This window comes from Carassius carassius, chromosome 22 (assembly GCF_963082965.1).
Source record: "Carassius carassius chromosome 22, fCarCar2.1, whole genome shotgun sequence".
In the NCBI taxonomy this organism is placed as follows: Eukaryota; Metazoa; Chordata; class Actinopteri; order Cypriniformes; family Cyprinidae; genus Carassius; species Carassius carassius.
Window position 1 is genome coordinate 2,269,142 of NC_081776.1, and position 20,439 is coordinate 2,289,580.

General features: G+C 36.7%; 1 protein-coding gene across 2 annotated transcripts in view; it reads left to right on the top strand.

The window, feature by feature from the left end:
- The window catches only part of LOC132098668 (metabotropic glutamate receptor 8-like), a 181,965-nt gene that overhangs the window by 1,100 nt on the left and 160,426 nt on the right, over positions 1 to 20,439 (top strand). For both annotated transcript variants that reach the window (XM_059504771.1, XM_059504772.1), the window contains exon 2: positions 1,041 to 1,846. In XM_059504771.1, the coding sequence (XP_059360754.1) occupies positions 1,340 to 1,846 (507 nt within the window). In that variant the 5' untranslated portion in view covers positions 1,041 to 1,339. The remainder of the gene's footprint in view (positions 1 to 1,040; positions 1,847 to 20,439) is intronic.

Below are 20,439 nucleotides of genomic sequence, written 5' to 3' on the forward strand. Positions count from 1 at the left end.
AATAGAGCCGTATAGAATTCAACAGAACAGAAACAGAACAGAGTCATTTAGAATAGAAGAGAGTCATTGTTCTAGAACAGACTAAAACCGAAATGTATAGAATGTATAGAGTGGGAAATGTTGTTTGTAAGGTAATATAAAGTTAACAGTTTGATCCAGGGATGATGAGATCCTTCCTGCGTGATCTATAGTGTCTGGGTTGGTGTGGGAATTTCAGTGGCATTCGTAGCTTACCAGAGGAGCGCAATCACACTCGGAAGTGTGCAATGGACTTCCTTTACGTTGTAGAGTGATGCTCTTGGCGCACGGAGGCGGCAGACTGCTTAGCATGTGTCTCTCGGAAGCACAAGGCCGTGCGTAACTGCGCTCGTTGCGCGTTATCTAGCGATGGATCTCCAGTCTAGAGTGGGGATGTGGAGGTGTTTCACGAGTGGTTCTCTCTCTCGACTCTCTGAAATGTTTCAGGTATTTGATCAGGTGCCAACAACAGTGTAAATTAGCAGCCTGCATTTTGGAGCTTAGGTTTTGTCTAAAAAGAAAGAAATGTGGACTGATGTAGGGTCCTGACAGAGGCATAACATGTTCATTTGAAAAAAGTTAATTTCAAATGCCTTTGAATGAAAATAATAGTAATAATCATAATATCAGTAAACACTAACATTAAAATAATCACTGTCTATCTGCATTGGCCCAAATTTCCATATCTTGTGCAGCCTGACAAAAAAATAAACTGTAAACTGTAAAACTGTAAAAATCAACCCAACAGCTCCACTGTCTGCAAATAGACACATTTCATCTCACTGCCAAATGTTTTTGGTTGTCTATGCAACTGTTAGAGAAGATGGCCTTGATTTCTTTTTTCTTCAGTGAGGCAGAAGTGAAAGACCACACTGAGCTCCAAATGACTGTGATGTAATTTCCTCCCTGTCAAGATGCCCATGTGTTTGATGGGTTTGCTTTGTTACTTGCATATATTGTGTGTGATTTATGTTTTATGTTCTCTTTGTGTAGCCACTCATACAATGTTTTCTTTTCTTTAGATGCTTCTGAAGATGTGAGCGTTTTGGAGCTTGATTTGGAAAGGCACTTGTTTATTTCTCGTCTGATGTTTTTGCATCTCCTTATATCAACTGTTATCAGTCACAAAACATGTGCGCCAGATGCTTTTGCCCCATGAGAAATTCCTTTGGCCACACTCTAAATGGTCAAAAGGCACAACTTAAGCTTTGAAATGGGCATGGATGTTCCCGTCCGCCTGTGCCCCCATTAGAACTTAGTTCCACCACTTGGAATTTTCAGACTTACACTTCCTCACATTGTCCCCAACGATCCTGTGGATATGGATCTTGTACACTTAAGTCGGACTCAATACCAATTCCTCATCTTCCTCTGCTACTGGTTACCAGTCTCCCTCCAGCGGGTGGAGACACCACCCATTGAGTATGCCCACTCTATCCGTCTGGATGGCGACATCATCCTGGGTGGCCTGTTTCCGGTTCACTCCCGGGGTGAGCGTGGCATTCCCTGTGGGGAGTTAAAGAAGGAGAAGGGTATTCACAGACTGGAGGCGATGCTGTTTGCCATCGACCTCATCAACAAAGACCCAGAGCTGCTGCCTAACGTGACACTGGGTGCCCGTATCCTGGACACCTGCTCGCGGGACACCTATGCTCTGGAGCAGTCCCTTACCTTTGTACAAGCTCTCATTGAGCGCGATGGTTCGGATGTACGCTGTGCCAACGGAGACCAGCCCATATTTGCCAAGCCAGATAAAATCGTTGGAGTCATTGGTGCAGCTGCCAGCTCGGTCTCCATCATGGTCGCCAACATCTTGAGGCTTTTTAAGGTAAGCAGACTCACCTTGTCCTTCTTGGGATCAGGAGTTGGTGGGGGTTATGCTCTGGTTCTTGTCAATGATGTTGCGTAGTGTAGGGTGCGGGCTGCTATTATGTCCCACCAATGTCAAAAGCAAACCTATGCCCTTGATCACAGTGTATGTGTCTCCATCAAGTCTGCCAACGTTATGACACTGTTTAAGGTAAGGAGGGTCTCATAAGTGATCTAAACTTGTCTCTCTGGGGCCTGTGAATGGGGCATAGTCTGTAGCTGTTGTGAAAAAGGTGGTTATATTACAGTGTAGTTGTTAACATTCTGGTTTGGGCGCTGTAGTTTGAAACCTACAGTCAAGACCAGCCCATATTTGTCAAGTTTGGGTCATTATGGTAGTGAAGTGTAGTGGTTAGCAATTTTGATTGGAAGCCAAAAGATTGTAGGTAAAAATGGCACAAGAAGCAATTCATGGCCATTGAATCCTTGAGTTAATTCCTAAGCCAAGGTTACCAGGTGAGATTGTCCCCTTGCTTGTCAGTGGAAATTATGGGAACCAGGGGGCTCCCCAGAGGGGGATTGCAACCTGTTACAATCTAGTCTTTTCTAAAATAACACTGCCTCCAGGAGATTCTAAGAATCCTATAGGAATGGGCTGCGTATAGTGTGCTGTATACATGTCTGTAGACTGAAGCGTAAGTGTACTCTTGACAACAATATATTTTTACACAGTCATATTTAATAAGGGGTATTAATAACACTTCTGGCCGACTGCTCATTGTAGTTGTCATAGGAACAACTCACAGCCGCCCTGTGCCAATTAACCACACAATGTTAATGAAACTCTCTGCTGTTTATGCCAAACTCATTAGCTGACCATCATTTGACTGATTGATGTAGACACGTTGTGCCGAACGACCCAGCCGCAGTAAATGACGCATGCCCTATAATGCAAGCACAGATCTTTTTCTGTAACACCATGTCAGCTGTCAGACTTTGAGATCAGGAAGCAATCACGATTAGAAGACACATTGTCTTGGGTGTTGAGGAAGTAAATGTGCATGTGGCTGAGTATGTGCTTGGTCTCAAGAAAAACGCCACTTGAAGACCTATGAAATTCTATGCTGTTAGATACAAAAAGAGCACTAAGGTGAATGCTACTGAATGTAACGTGGCTGACTGCCATAATTATCCCATATATCAACAGTGGCTCATTGTTATTTATGAGAATCTGTGCTCTTATCCCTTTGGCATTTTTCGAATGTTCAGAAGCATTGGCTGCAAATGTATTTGCTTGCGAGACTAGAGAGTTTCTAGAGTCATGGACTGTGGCTCATTTGAAAGTAGAAGAAGTCTGACACTTGGCATCGCAAATGGCATTCATTTCCTACTGCGAGTGTGTAAAAAGATCAGACCAATTAAACAAGGATCAATGTTGAGGAAGTCTCAATATTTGAAACAGTTGAAATGAAAATGCAGTTTTTTAGCACATTAAATTACAGATAAAAATGACCTTTGCATATATGAGTATTGTTACAGATTGAAATGTTGTGTTTTTTCTTCATTAGCAAGTGGATTTAGATAGAACAGTTTTCTAAATTGTTAACTATAAATAATAATAAAATAAAAACTGTAAACAGGCTACTTTCCATGCCTATGTTCCAAAATTGTGTCGAAATGGAGGTTTCTTGTTTAAAACACATTGCTCTTGATAAGCGTGCCTGCAGTATGTTTAGTTGCTGTCACACAATTAGCCACTGAAAACACTTGTATGTATGTGAAAAACAATATATGAGACATTCACGATGGCCGAGAGTGCCTGCATCACTGTGAACAGGGGCTGATGCCAGCGCATAGTGATTCTGAATGGGACAGATGGAGTTCCCCGGCCGAACTCCTGTCTAGGTAATCACTACAACATTAGCATGCTTGGCGAGGAGAGGGCCACCTGACTTGCATTACTCTGACAGTCCCAGCGCACTGCAAGTGCAATTCAGATGCAATTCATTGGGGAGGTGATTTATCAGGGCAACCCTGCAGGTGGGGTCTTACCACCTGAGATTTCTGAGGACTATGAAGTGGCCCCATTTGGTGCATGGCAGTGTGAAAAAGGAAAAGGAAAAAGGAAGAGCTCATACTTGCACATGCATAATACTGTAATATATTAAAATTCAGTAAGCTGCCTTTATTTCTAACACCTGGCTATCTTCGAAGGCAGCCACCTCACATGAGTGTCTGATCTGAATTGCATTGTCACACAAATAGCACAACTTTGCTAGAATGCTAAACTAATAATGTGTTGAAAACCAAAATGAGTTAAATGCACAAAACATGGATATTGAGTAAAATTGTCAATATGCAATGCATTATCAACAGGAAGTACTTGAAAAGCTGCTTTTTAAACTGGCGAAAAAATATATATATTCCAAGACTTATGATGTCTATAAAATCACTCGGTTCACTAGGTTTTGGAGCAGATCCCAACACTTCCATCAATGCTGGTGGGTTTGGTTGCAAATTAAGATGCTTGTTGTGGCTTTGATAAACCTTGGGTGGGTGTGCAACTGAGTTTCACTGCTGCCTGTTCTTATTTATTTAACAATATGTAGCAAAATTGCATCCATTGCTAAACAATTGACATGCATATTCATGAGTTCAGGCCCCAACACTCTGCATTCATTGTGCATTCAGATTGAACTCTTTCAAGAACAACTTAAATAACAGTGATTTTGTTCTGACTGTTGCGATCATTTATTTGTAATACAAAAAGCTGCTGAGAATAGGGGTTGTGTTGTAACTGGAGTTTCCATGTAAGTTCATGTAAACAAAGTCCTTTTATTGAGGAAATGTACATTTTATGAGGTTATTAAATGTGCAGCATTGCTGTTTTGTGTGTGTGAAAACGTTGTTGTTGATTTACTGATTTACTTCTCAAACCTTGTAATGAGTAGTTATCCTAGCATTATGGTTTAGTTTTTGCAAATAGCACACTCTATTATAACAGATACATGACTTTCATGACTGGCTTTTAGTGAGATGTACTTCAGTGCTTTATCTTAGCTGTGAGTAAAAGGGGTCTGGATGGTTTTTGACGGTGATGTGCAAAATACGTCTGAATCAATAAAGCGTCAGTCATAATTGTGTTGAAATGAAACACACCGACCTTAATGCTTCTGAAAGCTTGATTCAATGACAAGCTGCAGGCATTGAGATTACTTGTTTATCCAGTAGCAACATGTCGCCCTTTCCATTCAGCCACGACAGATTTTACTTTTAAGAGAACAAAGGTAAAATCTCGTCAGAATCATGCTGAGAGCTAAATTGGCGAGTGTAAATGTTTTTTTATATTTTCGCTCTGCATCTCAGTTTGAAGTTAAAGAGAACATTTCAACGAGAACAGCCTGTGTATTATGAATCGATTTTGTGCTTCATTACTCTAGAAAGACAACAATTAGATTAAAATGTAATTAACCAACAGATGCACATTATGTTGGGTTGAGTCAGCGAGACCGTTATCGTTAGTCTCTGTGTGTTTATGTAAAGGTCAGAAACAACTGCGCTCTTCCATGGCTTATTTAGACCACAAAATGTGCAACGGCATAAATCATTCGCCTGGCACTGCGCTATAATGGATTGTTTAATGAAGTTGGCATTTTCATGAAGTTTTTTTAAATTCTCTTATTGAACCAGTGCTCTTAAGTTAATTTCAGCAGATGAGTTTTCTTGCATGCTGAAAATCATTGGCATCGATGCATGAAGCAAATAAACCTTTGCACCTTCCTAAATTTATTGAATTGCAATTTCTTGGCTCAAACCATCTGTGCACGGCTGAATGTATGTGTCTTACTCTATATATATATAGTGCTGGAAATTAAATGAGAAAATGTATTCATTAGCATGTAGTAATGCCTATTTTTGAATAATCCAGTGAACTTCACAAATGAAAGTTGGTTTGTAGCATTATTTTCTCTCTATTCAAAACACTACACTCATAATTATAAAGGCTCTTTATTGCCATCTATGATTCCATGAAGAACATCCATGGAAACGTTTCATTGCACAAAAGGTTCTTTGTAGTGAGGGGGAAAAAATAGCTTTAGGAACCATAAATGGTTTTTAACTCCCTTAACATCCATGGAACCTTTCTGTTGAACAAAAGGTTCTTTATAGTGGAAAATGGCTATTTTGATTATTAAAAAGCTCTTCACACTAGAAAAAATGGTTCTTTTAAGAACCAAAAATGGTTCTTTATTTTTCAAAAATAAACATTCTTAATTTGCATTGATGGTTCCATGAAGAACCTCTAACATCCAACACTCGTAAAAATCAAGGTTTAGAATTGGAGTTTTGGCACTGATGCCATAGAAGAACCATTTTTGGTTCTTCAAAGAACCTTTCAGGGAACAGTTCCAAAAAGAAGCATGTTTTTTCGTATTGTGAAGACCATTGTAATAATCTAAAGAACGTTTTCTTTTTTTATTATTATAATAACCTTTTGTGGAATGGAAAGGTTCTATGGATGTTAAAGGTTCTTCATGGAACCGTCAATGCAAATAAAGAACCTTTATTTTTAAGACTGAAAGAATCTTTCTGTTCCACAAAAGCTTATTTATATTGGAAAATGGTTCTTTAGATTATTAAATTGTTCTTTTAAGAGCCGGTTCTTTTATGAACTGTTCACTTCTTTGGGGAACCTAAAATGATCCTTCTATGGCTTAACCTTTTTGAAGCTTTATTATATTTAAGAGTGTAAGAGCTGATATTTCTATCGTTGTGCAGCATTTAATGCCATACTGCCTCGGTCTTATGGATAAACGTACTCGTGGGCCCTCAGGGACTTCGTTCTCAGACACAGCCTGAGGCACACGGGTTCAGGTTGAAGAGCGTCGGCTCTCAGATGCTTTGTTGGGGTGGAAACCTTGTGAGGATGAGAGCAAGGACGAGTGGGCGAGAGGCCATGGGTGCCACTTAACGATTCTGCCCGTTGATTTGCTCCATGAGGAGAATTAAGAGTGTGATAATGGACTCGAGCACAAAACCGACAGCGAGCTGGAGAGATCTCATCAGACACAACCACACACACAATTATGGGCTATAACACAGGTTTATGCAGGTAAAGTTCTGGCCTCTAAATCTCCTTCCTAGTAAAGATCAGAACAATAAAAGGCTTCCAAAAACAGTGTGAGGAGTCAATATGTTATTTTTGGCTATGGAATTAAATAAGAAAGGTGCATTTCAGAACAGCTTATAATGAACATCCAGACAGTTATTATTGCAGAATAACCCCGACTGTATCACCCTGAAGGGTGTTATTCAGCGATAACAAACGTCTGGATGTACATTTTTGCGCTTATTACACGGCTACTAGTCACTTAAGTAAATAATTAGACATGAAATATTGATTTGAGTTGCGATATTTGAATGCAAAGCTTCCGTGAACGCAAGCAAACCGCAAGTTCAGACTAGAAGAACATTTAAGGGATATGATACAGTTAAACCACTTATTACACAACATTTCACCACATAAATAATTATGGCAACAGCTGCGTTTTATGAAACGGGAGAGCAAGTCCGTGATCCCGGGATGACATAATTAAATAATTGATCACATAATACTTAATCGAGTTTTAATATTTTATTAGCTAACCAATGCAAAGCTTCCATGAAGAAAAACTTCCTAGCAAGAGTATAGCGCAGACTTCAGTTATCCGGATGAGTCCGTGTTAACAGTTTTAACCGGTTGTTATCGAGGAATAAAAGACCTTGGAATGTCGTGACTGACCAATCAGAATCAAGTATTCCACTGAGCCGTGTAATAATGAATAATAAATAGAAATAAAGTGTTCAAATTATTTCTCCAAGATTGCAGATTTGACTGTAAAAATCACTCATTTGTAATGAAATTACTATAAAAACGCTTTAACTGTAAAAAAAAAAAAAAAAGGAAAAAAAAGTGTTAACTGTAAGTTATCTTACCGTACAGTATATGCTAAAATATTGTAAATGGTGTAACACCACATTATATGTATTTTTAAAATGTAAAATACTGTAATTTTAAGGTTTTTCAAGAAAAAACTATGGATTACCAAATAATTTATAGTGGAATACATAAATAGGACATATAGAAGTACATGTATGACACATCTTATATTACATCTTATACGATTATGCTTTATATAGTATTCAGTATTTAATTTTTTTCTCCTTTTTGTATATGAAATTATATATTTTTCGATTTTACTTATTGTTTACTCGTTTGAATGGTTTATTCTACTCCTAAAATAGGTGTTAAACATGACTGAATTTAAAACATTTATTTGTATAGTTTTAGCTTGTTTTTTTTATATTTGATTGTTTTATTTTACTTTGTATAAAGTAGCATGTATATGAAGAAAAAAAATCATGTTTTTTATATAAATAAATATTATAAATAAAAATAGGCTTTTGCTCTGTTTGGTGGTCTCTTTCTTGCTGTGTTGTGATTGGTCAATATCATAAAATCTGATTCGTTCTAATTCTGTGATTGGTTGATTGCAAGTTTGAATCTAATTTAAATTCATTTTCTCAGTTTAACACGATAATTTTACAGTGAGAACCACAATTCAGCTTCTCCGTTTTATAGATTGTACAATCCTCCATTTCTTTCTCAGTAAGGACAATATATAAATATATATTACAATGTTGAACTATAGATACAAGAATAAAATGCATGCACACACACACAAAACAAACACATGCATTACTCAGTTGAAGTGCTCCTATTTTAGTCGCCATTGTTTGTACTTGGATGTCCATTTGGAGCAGTGAATCTGGAGCACTCTGGAGTCTGTTGTGACTGCTAGCGTAGCGTCTGAGCTGCCCACAGTAAAGCCCACTGGGACGAAGCAGATGAGTGTGAAATCTGGTGCCTGGCTGAAAATGACTCCGTGATGGAGAGTGAAGGAAGCTGCTTCTTCATGTCCTCAAGAGACTGCTGGTAAACAACACCTCTCCCATTGACAGAGTGGTGATTTGTAGATGGAATAGGCTGGACTGTGCTCTTATTTTTGCTTTATAGGTCAGGCTAAACTTCACAGTGTGCGGGATTGAAATCCGTGTGCATCCTTTCGCAGGCTTAGAACTTTTTTCCTGTAAATGTTTAATTGCTTTTCTTGCTGTTGTGGGATTTCAGGTGATTTACAGCAGCGCTCATATCGAGTCGTGTAGCCAAGCAGTTGAGGATTTGGGCCGGTGTACGATTCTCATCTCGACTTGCTTTTTGCCTTATGAATTTTTTGCTGGGATGAGTTATTTTTGCAGGCCAAAAGCCTGAAAAGAGCATTTTAGCACTTCTGGTTCCATCATCCTGAAATAATGGCTTTTTTTTAATGGAATAAAGTCTGTGCTGAACACAAGCTCAAGATATTTTCACATTTTATTCTACAACATTAAAAAAAAAAAAAAAATCAGTGTGTTTTCACTTTTGTTTTGAAAAAGGTGATTGCTAACAAGTTGTCCGCTTGGAATTTTAAGCTTCTGTCTGCATTCCGAGCCGTTTTGAGATCTTGAGCTTCAAAGTTTTAGCATAACATTCGACTGTAGATAGAACCTTTTTGTTTTTTAAATAAAAAGTTAAATAAAAAACACAATGTATAAAATTGTATAATGCAAAATGACTTAAGATAAAGTATTTTTTCTAAAATAATAATAATAATGATATCAAATTTATTAAGTTATTAATTTTGCCAGTTTATACTTCAAAGAGGCAAAAGATATATTTGGGTTAGAAAAATAAACTTAATACAGATGGAAACAAGTTTATTTAATTTATTATATATATATATATATATATATATATATATATATATATATATATATATATATAAAATAGTTTTGTTTTTGTGTAGTTTTTTTATATCAATTGTTATTTCAGTTTTAATGTCAAGTTAAACAACATTTTTGTTAACTAAATTAACCCTGGGTTTATAAAATTTCAGGTTCATGAAAGGTTTGACCTCATTTGTGAAGATTATCATGACAACCGAAACGTGTATGAATCATAAACTTTAATTGGTTGAAGAGCTTATTTTCTGCAATAATCCAAAACCCAATTCTATGGGGTTTTTGTTGAGGAAACCAGAGTGATGCGAACTTCTAAAAATACGTCATCACTGCAGCATTTTTCTCCTTTTTACCTCCTCTCTGCTTCACCTGAATGCTAATGTGTGTCTGCTGCTCATTCTCTTTCGTCCTCCGTCTCTCTGTCAGCGTCGTTTGGGTCTGAAGGTGACAGGGACAGGCGTTTGTGTCACCTGACAGTCCGTGCCATCTCGCTCTGATCAGTATTGGAGGAGGTGTCAGTCACCAGGAAAGCCTTGCACACTTTATTAGGCCAGTGATATCATTGATAAAAGACACCGTTGACCACCTCCTCTGAGATTTGCTGTTGTAGATTCAGTGCTGGAGTCCCTCAGGAGGCTTTCAGTGTCTAATTATGGCATGAAATGTTCACCGGCAGTGCCAATGCGTATTACAGATCTACAGACATCAATGACAACACTGGCTAAAAGTTCTACAGCTTTCTCTCTGACACAGGAGTGAGCTGAGCTCATCAGTCGAGAAGCGATGGTTTTTACAGTTCAAGTGCAGGACTGTGTTTATTTCATGAATGTGAGTTCTGCACCTTTGTTTTATGAATTACTAACAGTTCATCCTCAGGAAACTATCCCATCTGTGTCACAATGAATGTTATATGAGTATACTGAACTTAACAGTGTTATTTTAGTAATATTTATGTGCTTTTTTTCATATTTATGAATATTTTGAGTTAGCTTTTATCTTCATTTTATTTTATTTATATACTTTTTAAAGCTTTTAATTTCATCTGTAGTAATTTAAGTACTTAAAGTTGTATTTTAAGTTTGGTGCCATGACAAATTCACATTTATTTGTATAGCACTTTTCACGATACATATCATTTCAAAGTAGCATCACAATAATGAACGCTTCTGCATCAGAATTTTGACACGTGCGTTTTATTATAATTTTTTAAATGTTTCTATTTAGCTGTATTTCAGTTTTAGTTTGAGAAATTTTAGAAGGCCTAATTCAACTTCTTTTTTTAGCCCATGTTTGTCCACAAAATGTTAACCAATCAAACGATCTCTAAAATGAAAACGTCCCTCTCCCGTGAACACCACCTGCCTCTGATTAGCAAACCATGGTTCTGTAACTAAGGACTGTTGATCTTTCCACAAGTGTCCGGACACATCTTGTTTTTGTTTTGGGGCTTTGAGGATATTTGACCTGCTTTTTCTTCACTCAGAAATATATTAATGAGAACATATTCCAGAATGATGAGAGTCAATGCTTACTGCAGCTGGATATAATGTCGTTAGCTAATGTGTAGAAGGGGTGAAGAAAACTCAAACAGACTGCTTTAATCGTGCAACTCAGAGCTACAGGACACGGAGAAGAAAGGGAAGGTAGGAATATTTTATCTGCTTCTCCCCAGTACCATGTAATTTTAATAGCACTTCCTTTCGGAGTATCTGAGTGAATTATTCATGCACAGGGACGAGATGAGAGTTTGTCACAGGAGGAGGAAGAAGTGTGCGGGTGTGTTTTATTTGCAGTTTGGAGGAGGCACATAATCTCCATTCACTTGACCACTTGCGTCACCCCTTGACTTTAATTTGCACATTTCCCAAGGTGCCCGGTGCCCACCGCAGCATTTCAGCTCCACTTGAGCACATACAGTACACAATCCTGAAGGGAAAAAAATTCAATCAGAAAGAGAAACTGAAATGGAGTTGCAGGGCTGAAATGTCTTTTTTCTTCTTCTGTGTTTTGCCACATAAGGGCAAAGGATGGTGCTGGTCCACCCAATCAGAGCTGCCGGATTTTTGTATTCTACTCTATTCTAACTCAAACCCTCAGTAAAAGTTTTAAAAATAAAGACTGAAAGAGTTGTTGGAATCTTAATGGTAGAGATTGTAAAATCACGGAAACCTTATTTATGGCCCACGTTTTGCATCTGATGATATATATATATATATATATATATATATATATATATATATATATATGAACAGTGGGTATAGAAAATAATTACCCACCTTAATATTAAAAGTCACATTTTGTTGCTTTTCTGTTTCATCATCACTGCATCACTTTATAATTTGGGAATAAAAAGAAATGGCATTTTTAGAGCAGTGCCGGATAGAGAGCAGTGTGGCTGTTTTATCAATACTGCGTGCTTTCCCATCAGACGATCAGAGCCTCATATTTGGCCTGTAATTAGAGCTCAGACGGCTCTGAAAGACTCTCGTCTACTAGTTTTAATTAGAGTTTGCCTTCACACGGATCAGGAGGTTGTTGAGGTGCTGCTGGCAGTTAATGAGAGATGGAGGGTAGTTGTAGTGAATGGGTGAAGCACACTGCCTTATGCGTATGTAACTAGGTGCATGTGCAAAAACATTGTCCTTATATCATCTAGAGTTTGTTTATCAAGCTAAAAGAGCTAGTGGAAGCCATGCTGCTTTCTTTAGTAGCATAGCTGTTTTCCAAGTACCATAGCTTTTTTTGTGTTGTATTGTATTTTCTATTTTATTTTTCAAATTGCATTGTTTAGTTAAATAAACTAGCTGAAGCTGTAATCACATGCTAGCTTTGGTGAGTCAATTTAGCAAGTGATTTTGTTCAAATAGTTTGTTTCAATGTCCGAAAAAGCAGAAGTAATATTTAGCTAGCTGTTTATCTCTAGACTTGCATATTTAATAGTGTGTGCTAAGGCAACCAAAGCAATTCTATTTGCTCGTGCAGTATACAAAATAATTGCTGTTGGAGTTACTAGTGAAACTCACTTATAAATATCGTAAATCACAGAATTTTGTTTTACAAATAAACTGCAAGTAACACATGGAATTAAACATGAATTTTTGAAGTAGAAAAACTGAAATGGTATTTTCTTGTAAAACATACCCCAGTAATCTTTATTTATTTTTTTTACCATTTCTGTTTGGTTTTATTAGTCATTGTTTAGTTTTTAGCATAACAGGCAAGTTTCAAATAGGATTTGTTTGAGAAAAATAGCTTTCTCCAATGAAGTTCCAATGAAATGTTTGCAATCACAATAGAAATTGCTAGTAAATTTCACAAATAAATACATAAAATGGCAAGTAACACTTGATTTAAACCTGACATTTTTTTAAAGTTGTACGTTTCACAAGAAAATACACTTCCAGTCTTTCTACTTCAAAATTTCATGTTTAATTCAATGTTACTTGCGTTCCTTTGTAATTATTTGTGAAGTTTTTTTGTAGATTGTCTACTGTGTAAAATTTATTTTTTTTACATCTAAGATTTGTTACAATGTTTCGTTTTGATTATTAAATTATTTTATCCTCATCTGTATTTCACATCTTCATTATGAAAATCAAGATTACACACTGCATGCGAGACGATATTGTTTTATCGCTGCTGCTGCAAATATCACAACTAATAACATATGCATGCAAATCTACTTCTCGCTTTCAATTTTATCACCTCGAGTCTTGCCGTGAAGAACACAGTGACGCTTCATGATAAAACTCCCTTTAATAAGAGACCTCTCCCTGTCACACATAATTACCTGAAGGCCATTTTTCACCAGCCGCCGCTCTATTAGCAATTTGTTTAACCGAGAAATCAAGCGTCCATAAATCAAACCTGTGGCAAGCTGAGAAGTAAACGGATACCTGTGATTGTCCTCGGCCTCTGCTGTTGGCTCTCGATGACTTTTTGTGTTTGCTAATTTACTTATTAATTCAGTACGATGACCAGCAGCTTCTTAGCAGGCGTAATGTACAATCCCATTAGTGTTGCTCATATGGTCAGTATAGAACTGCACATGACTGGATTTCACAAATAGTTTCTAAACATTATGTTTTTGAATTCTGAACATGCTTGCAGCACGATACGTGGGAATGTCTTGTGTGAAAACAGTGCTTTTGTCTTCAAAGATTACGTCTTTGAAGATTGCTGGAAAAGAGGCTTTGGTAATCTCTCATTAAGGATGTTGCAACTTCCTCTCTGCAGGGTCGTGAGCTATTTCGCTCTGGGTTGGATCGTCTTCAACAGAATTTAAAGGAGCTTCCAACAAAGGGAAGGTTAGAAATCCCTGGCCAGCTTTTAGAGTGGGAATCGTGAAGAAATCTGCAAGAGAATAAATGTTATATATGCAAAAATGGTCATGAAATATGTTGCATATTTTGGAGAAAAATTTGATATTTACCAATAGAATATGTAGAACAAGACTTGAGTTTATCAATAGGGAATTGATTCTATCGAGAAAAGTGTTTAAGCAATGACATCTATAGAAAACTACATATTTTAGAAGTGGCGTGAGTTTTTTTTATATTATTTATTTTTTTCTCATTTTTTATTAAACATTAATAACATGGGTTAAAAGTTTTTTATTTTATTTTTTAAAGATGATTTATGTTCAACAAGGTTACATTTATTTCTTTTAAAATACAGTAACAACAGTAATATTGTGAAATAGTATTACAAGTTAAATTAAAAAGTAAATTAATTGTATGCATTTAGCAGACGCTTTTATCCAAAGGGACTTACAGTGGTATCAATTTTTACCTATCATGTGTTCCCGGGGAATCGAACCCCCAACCATGCGCACATTAGGGGATCGCATAGACATGGAGAGTTACATTCAATCATCCATCTTTTTGATGAGGCAGGTCAGTAATAAAATGTCAAATCTACACAGGGACACAAATGGTAATCATTTTTTTTTACCAGCGATGGGACCTGAGCATTCATGGTTGTCCTCTGTCCCATATACAGGCTCTTTAGGTCAGGCCTGATTCTGGCAGGGGTCATTTTGAGCAGAACAGCCCTTGAGATGGCGGACAGGAACACTGAAGGAGAAAATCCATTAACATTGCAGAAACCATTGATGAGTGCATATAAATAGTCAGAGGCTGTTAGGAAGTGCCATATAGCTTGTGAATGAGGTGATCTGACCTATTGACATTTCACAGGCCTCTAGGGGACAGGTGCCTGAATGTTGTTCACTGCTGACAATGGGGCATGAAAAAACCCTGTTTCTCTTTAAGGGAGAAGTCTAATTAAAAATAATAAATCAGATCATCACGTGCTTGTGCATCATTCACAGCTGAATTGACAATGCCCTTAAAATTTCAGACGAGTTCCTGAATTTGAACTGATTTTTAGTTAAGGTGGCAAAATATGAAAACTTGTTTCCACCAAACTGAAAAAGGCGATTGTGGGTTACATCTTGCAACTCAGACTTTTATGAACTCAGAATTACGAGATGTAAATTCAGAGTTTGTGAAGACAAAATTTATGCCAGTGGATGGCTAGATAGACAGATCATTAGTATTTGGCTCTTAGACTGACAGTTTCTGATGACCTTTCCTCATGGGTTACACAATGCTGAATAATAGTCAGTGACAGACAGAGTGAGAACTGCAGCTTGACAGTATTTAAACCATTTAGTGTTTGTTTTTTTCTTCATACACCGATTGCACACAGACTAAGCCTCTGCTACTCTATCTCCATCTCTCGCTTCACTCAATCTCTTGTAAACAGTGTGCATTGGCTTGTGGTTGGCTGCCTGCCACGACGGCTGCTCTTATATCAGTTATCAGCGTAAATGCTTTGCCTTCAGTATGATAAACTTGAAATCCCACTCAGTCCTATTCACAGCATAAGCTTCATCACGTACTGAATATAACTAGACTCGGGTTGTCTCAGAGTAAAACATCAATTCATTGTTGGTGTCTTTTAGACACGCTATCACTCTCTCTTACTATGAATTATATATATATATATATAAATATATATATATATATATATATATATATATATATATATATATATATATATATATATATATATATATATATATATACATATATATATATATATATACATATACACAAACATAAACATTCTTGTTTTTTTTAGATTTATTTTGGATTTTTACTACTACTCTCTTTCAGATTTCTTTATATTACACTTTTTTGTGTTATCCAATTTATATTTGTCAGAAAATATTCATTTTAAAATATATTTTTCTTTTTTTTAATGATTTAATGTTTATTTATTTGTGCCTATTTGAGTCATATTTATTATTTATAATTTTTTTATTTGATATTTATATTTGTCTAAATAAACAGTTTTTTAATATATTATTTTCTCAATGACTTGTTTTACTTTTACTTAATTTTTTACATTTTACTTTTATATATTTATTGTTTGCAAAACATACGAATAGTTGAAAATACAACTATTGCTCTGTGAAAGCTATGAATTCATGCACAGTTGCCATAAAATTTATATAAAAAAATTCAGATCAGATCAGATCAAAAATCAGATCAGCAAATCAGATCTTTGACGCAATTAAAGTTGCAACGGTACCTCAAAGTCTATATTTAAACAATAAAAATTATATGATCAATAAATCATTGCAACACTCGTTTTTCCATTACATTAATCAGAATTCATCCATTTCAATACAATATTAAACTAGACAATGTTTAAATATGCAGCAATTTAATGCAGCAATTTTTCAGGTGGACATTTTTCATCCTTTATATGTTAATGACATTTTTATCTGACATATATCTCTTGTTGTTCGTCTGGATGAGTCTGCGGCGCTCTCGATTGCAACCCTGTTAAAAAGGTGCATCAGAAGGGGAGACTTTTCCCAGCATCCTTCTCTGTTGACTATGGTGAGGGTGCTGGACAGGGGCATTATTTTGAGTGCATGGTAATAGTTTTAAGCTCATAGTAATTGGGTGTGTATTGAGGTCCTGGTGGGAGGGGTGCTTTGAGTAAAGCCCCCAAGAGTGACGGCCGTTCGGCAGAAGTCACAGCACGCAGCTGCGGCTCTATAAATCCCATTTTCATTTCTGTAATGACACGTTGTGACGGCGCGCTGCATTCTCCTGAACTCACACTGTAAATTTTCTCACCTCACCACTCTCATGCTGTACAGAAGTGAGAAAGAGCGGAAACATTTTTCTTTTAATGTTTACCCCATTTAACCCACTGACATGCTTTCTCGCGCTGTGCCATGTCGAGGTTTGTGTTTGATTTAGTAGTTCACTGAAAGACCCCCATTGTGCTCGTGTGTCACAGGAGGTTTCTTTTTATCGTTTGGACACCGTGTGCTCATTTACAGTATCCTCTAGCACAGAGGTCCCCAACCCCCGGGCCGCGGACCGGTACCGGTCCGTGCGGCATTTGGTATCGGGCCGCACAAAAAAGAATAAATAACTTACTTTAAAGCTGCAGTCGGTAACTTTTGGCGCTCGCGTCTGGCGGAAGAACATTGTAGCCGGAGCTACTTCTCTCTGTTTACATCTATTGCGAGTCACGCAGGTACTGTGCTACTCTGCAGCATTGCCGACCCCAAAAAGACTAAAATAGTCCGAATATAAACACTTATTATACAACCCGAATTCCGGAAAAGTTGGGACGTTTTTTAAATTTTAATAAAATGAAAACTAAAGGAATTTCAAATCACATGAGCCAATATTTTATTCACAATAGAACATAGATAACGTAGCAAATGTTTAAACTGAGAAATTTTACACTTTTATCCACTTAATTAGCTCATTTAAAATTTAATGCCTGCTACAGGTCTCAAAAAAGTTGGCACGGGGGCAACAAATGGCTAAAAAAGCAAGCAGTTTTGAAAAGATTCAGCTGGGAGAACATCTAGTGATTAATTAAGTTAATTGATATCAGGTCTGTAACATGATTAGCTATAAAAGCTTTGTCTTAGAGAAGCAGAGTCTCTCAGAAGTAAAGATGGGCAGAGGCTCTCCAATCTGTGAAAGACTGCGTAAAAAAATTGTGGAAAACTTTAAAAACAATGTTTCTCAACGTCAAATTGCAAAGGCTTTGCAAATCTCATCATCTACAGTGCATAACATCATCAAAAGATTCAGAGAAACTGGAGAAATCTCTGTGCGTAAGGGACAAGGCCGGAGACCTTTATTGGATGCCCGTGGTCTTCGGGCTCTCAGACGACACTGCATCACTCATCGGCATGATTGTGTCAATGACATTACTAAATGGGCCCAGGAATACTTTCAGAAACCACTGTCGGTAAACACAATCCGCCGTGCCATCAGCAGATGCCAACTAAAGCTCTATCATGCAAAAAGGAAGCCATATGTGAACATGGTCCAGAAGCGCCGTCGTGTCCTGTGGGCCAAGGCTCATTTAAAATGGACTATTTCAAAGTGGAATAGTGTTTTATGGTCAGACGAGTCCAAATTTGACATTCTTGTTGGAAATCACGGACGCCGTGTCCTCCGGGCTAAAGAGGAGGGAGACCTTCCAGCATGTTATCAGCGTTCAGTTCAAAAGCCAGCATCTCTGATGGTATGGGGGTGCATAAGTGCATACGGTATGGGCAGCTTGCATGTTTTGGAAGGCTCTGTGAATGCTGAAAGGTATATAAAGGTTTTAGAGCAACATATGCTTCCCTCCAAACAACGTCTATTTCAGGGAAGGCCTTGTTTATTTCAGCAGGACAATGCAAAACCACATACTGCAGCTATAACAACAGCATGGCTTCGTCGTAGAAGAGTCCGGGTGCTAACCTGGCCTGCCTGCAGTCCAGATCTTTCACCTATAGAGAACATTTGGCGCATCATTAAACGAAAAATACGTCAAAGACGACCACGAACTCTTCAGCAGCTGGAAATCTATATAAGGCAAGAATGGGACCAAATTCCAACAGCAAAACTCCAGCAACTCATAGCCTCAATGCCCAGACGTCTTCAAACTGTTTTGAAAAGAAAAGGAGATGCTACACCATGGTAAACATGCCCCGTCCCAACTATTTTGAGACCTGTAGCAGAAATCAAAATAGAAATGAGCTCATTTTGTGCATAAAATTGTAAACTTTCTCAGTTTAAACATTTGCTATGTTATCTATGTTCTATTGTGAATAAAATATTGGCTCATGTGATTTGAAAGTCTTTTAGTTTTCATTTTATTAAAATTTAAAAAACGTCCCAACTTTTCCGGAATTCGGGTTGTAGGTGTACCATAGTGATTAAGGATAAGACAAAAACACGGTTTGGAAAATGGATTCATGATGTACTCGCTCATTATATATTATTCATGTTATGTTGGCGCGATGTTACGAGGACGCTGCTAATAAAGTTTCACACGAATACACAGTGGATTCATGTTTATTATTATATTTACAATATACCACAGTTTTTATGCCAGTCGTATCATTTTATTTTGTTGTATTTATGCTTCACACCTTAATGCCCGGTCCATGAAAATATTGTCTGACATTGAACCGGTCCTTGGTGCTAAAAAGGTTGGGGACCGCTGCTCTAGCATATATAGTTTGAGTCTGTAAAAATGTCAGTTGTCATCTTTTAATTACACTCATGTCATTCCAAACTAGTGATCAACCGATATATATCGACAAGTGTGATATATCGGACGATCAGTGTTGGGAAGGTTACTTTGGAAATGTAATAGGTTACAGATTACAAGTTACCCTGTTTAAAATGTAATAGTAGTGTAACTTTTTCAATTACTTTATTAAAGTAATGTAACTAATTACTTTTGAGTACTTTTTGATTACTTTTCTAAATTTGTGAAAATTAAAGAATAATAAATAAAAGCATATACATCAACTTAAATACAGTTATCTAATAAGCATGTGACGTATTCTGTGTAATAAACTCCTGAAACATTGGTGTTTTTTTGAAACTGCTGTCTCTGTATATGATGATAGTTTTCTCAAAATAAGTAAAATGCACATGAAGTGACACAGAGCAGTTCTAGAAATTATGTTTATGTGTTCGTGTACTCCTATATTGAGGCAGCAGAGGTTGAAAACACTGCGAGCTTCAGTAGGCCTATGTGTAGTAAATGAAACCATGTCTTTGCCATTAATTTACAGGAGGGGCGGACTGGGAAAAAAAATCAGACTGGAAAATTCAAACTCATACAAACAAATTCATGGACAAAACTATTTTTTGTATTGACCTGACATAAAAAAGGTTTAAATTTTTAATTTGGGGACATGCAAAATAATTAAAAGTTCTCTTCTGAACTGCACCTTCACTTCCATTTTTCTCTTCAGTCTCTTTATTTTGCCCTGTTATCCATCTCTCTCGTGACTTTAATACTCAAGATTGAACAAAACTATACTTTACAATACAATACTCTACAATACTACAATATCTTTATAGAAAAATCCTAATACTGTACACGAGTCATGTTTTTCCCTTACAAAAAATTACCATGCTTTTATTAGCCTATATAAAAGTAAAATAACCTTGTTTTTTTTTTTTGCAAATGGATTTGTATTTATTTTTAAATAAATACATTTGTAAAATAATTTTACATTTTTGGTTATCACAGTTAAACAATAGTAACCATTTTCTCTGGATTTATAGTTAAATATTAAAATGTTAATTTTCGTAAGGGTTGTGTTGTTGTCTGTCGTAGCTCCCCCTAAACCTATAAAAAAAAAATCTGAATTTTTTTTCAGCTAAATTACTACTGTAACATTACAACAGATAAAAATGATGTCCTTTATATAGTATTTTGAGTGATGACTGA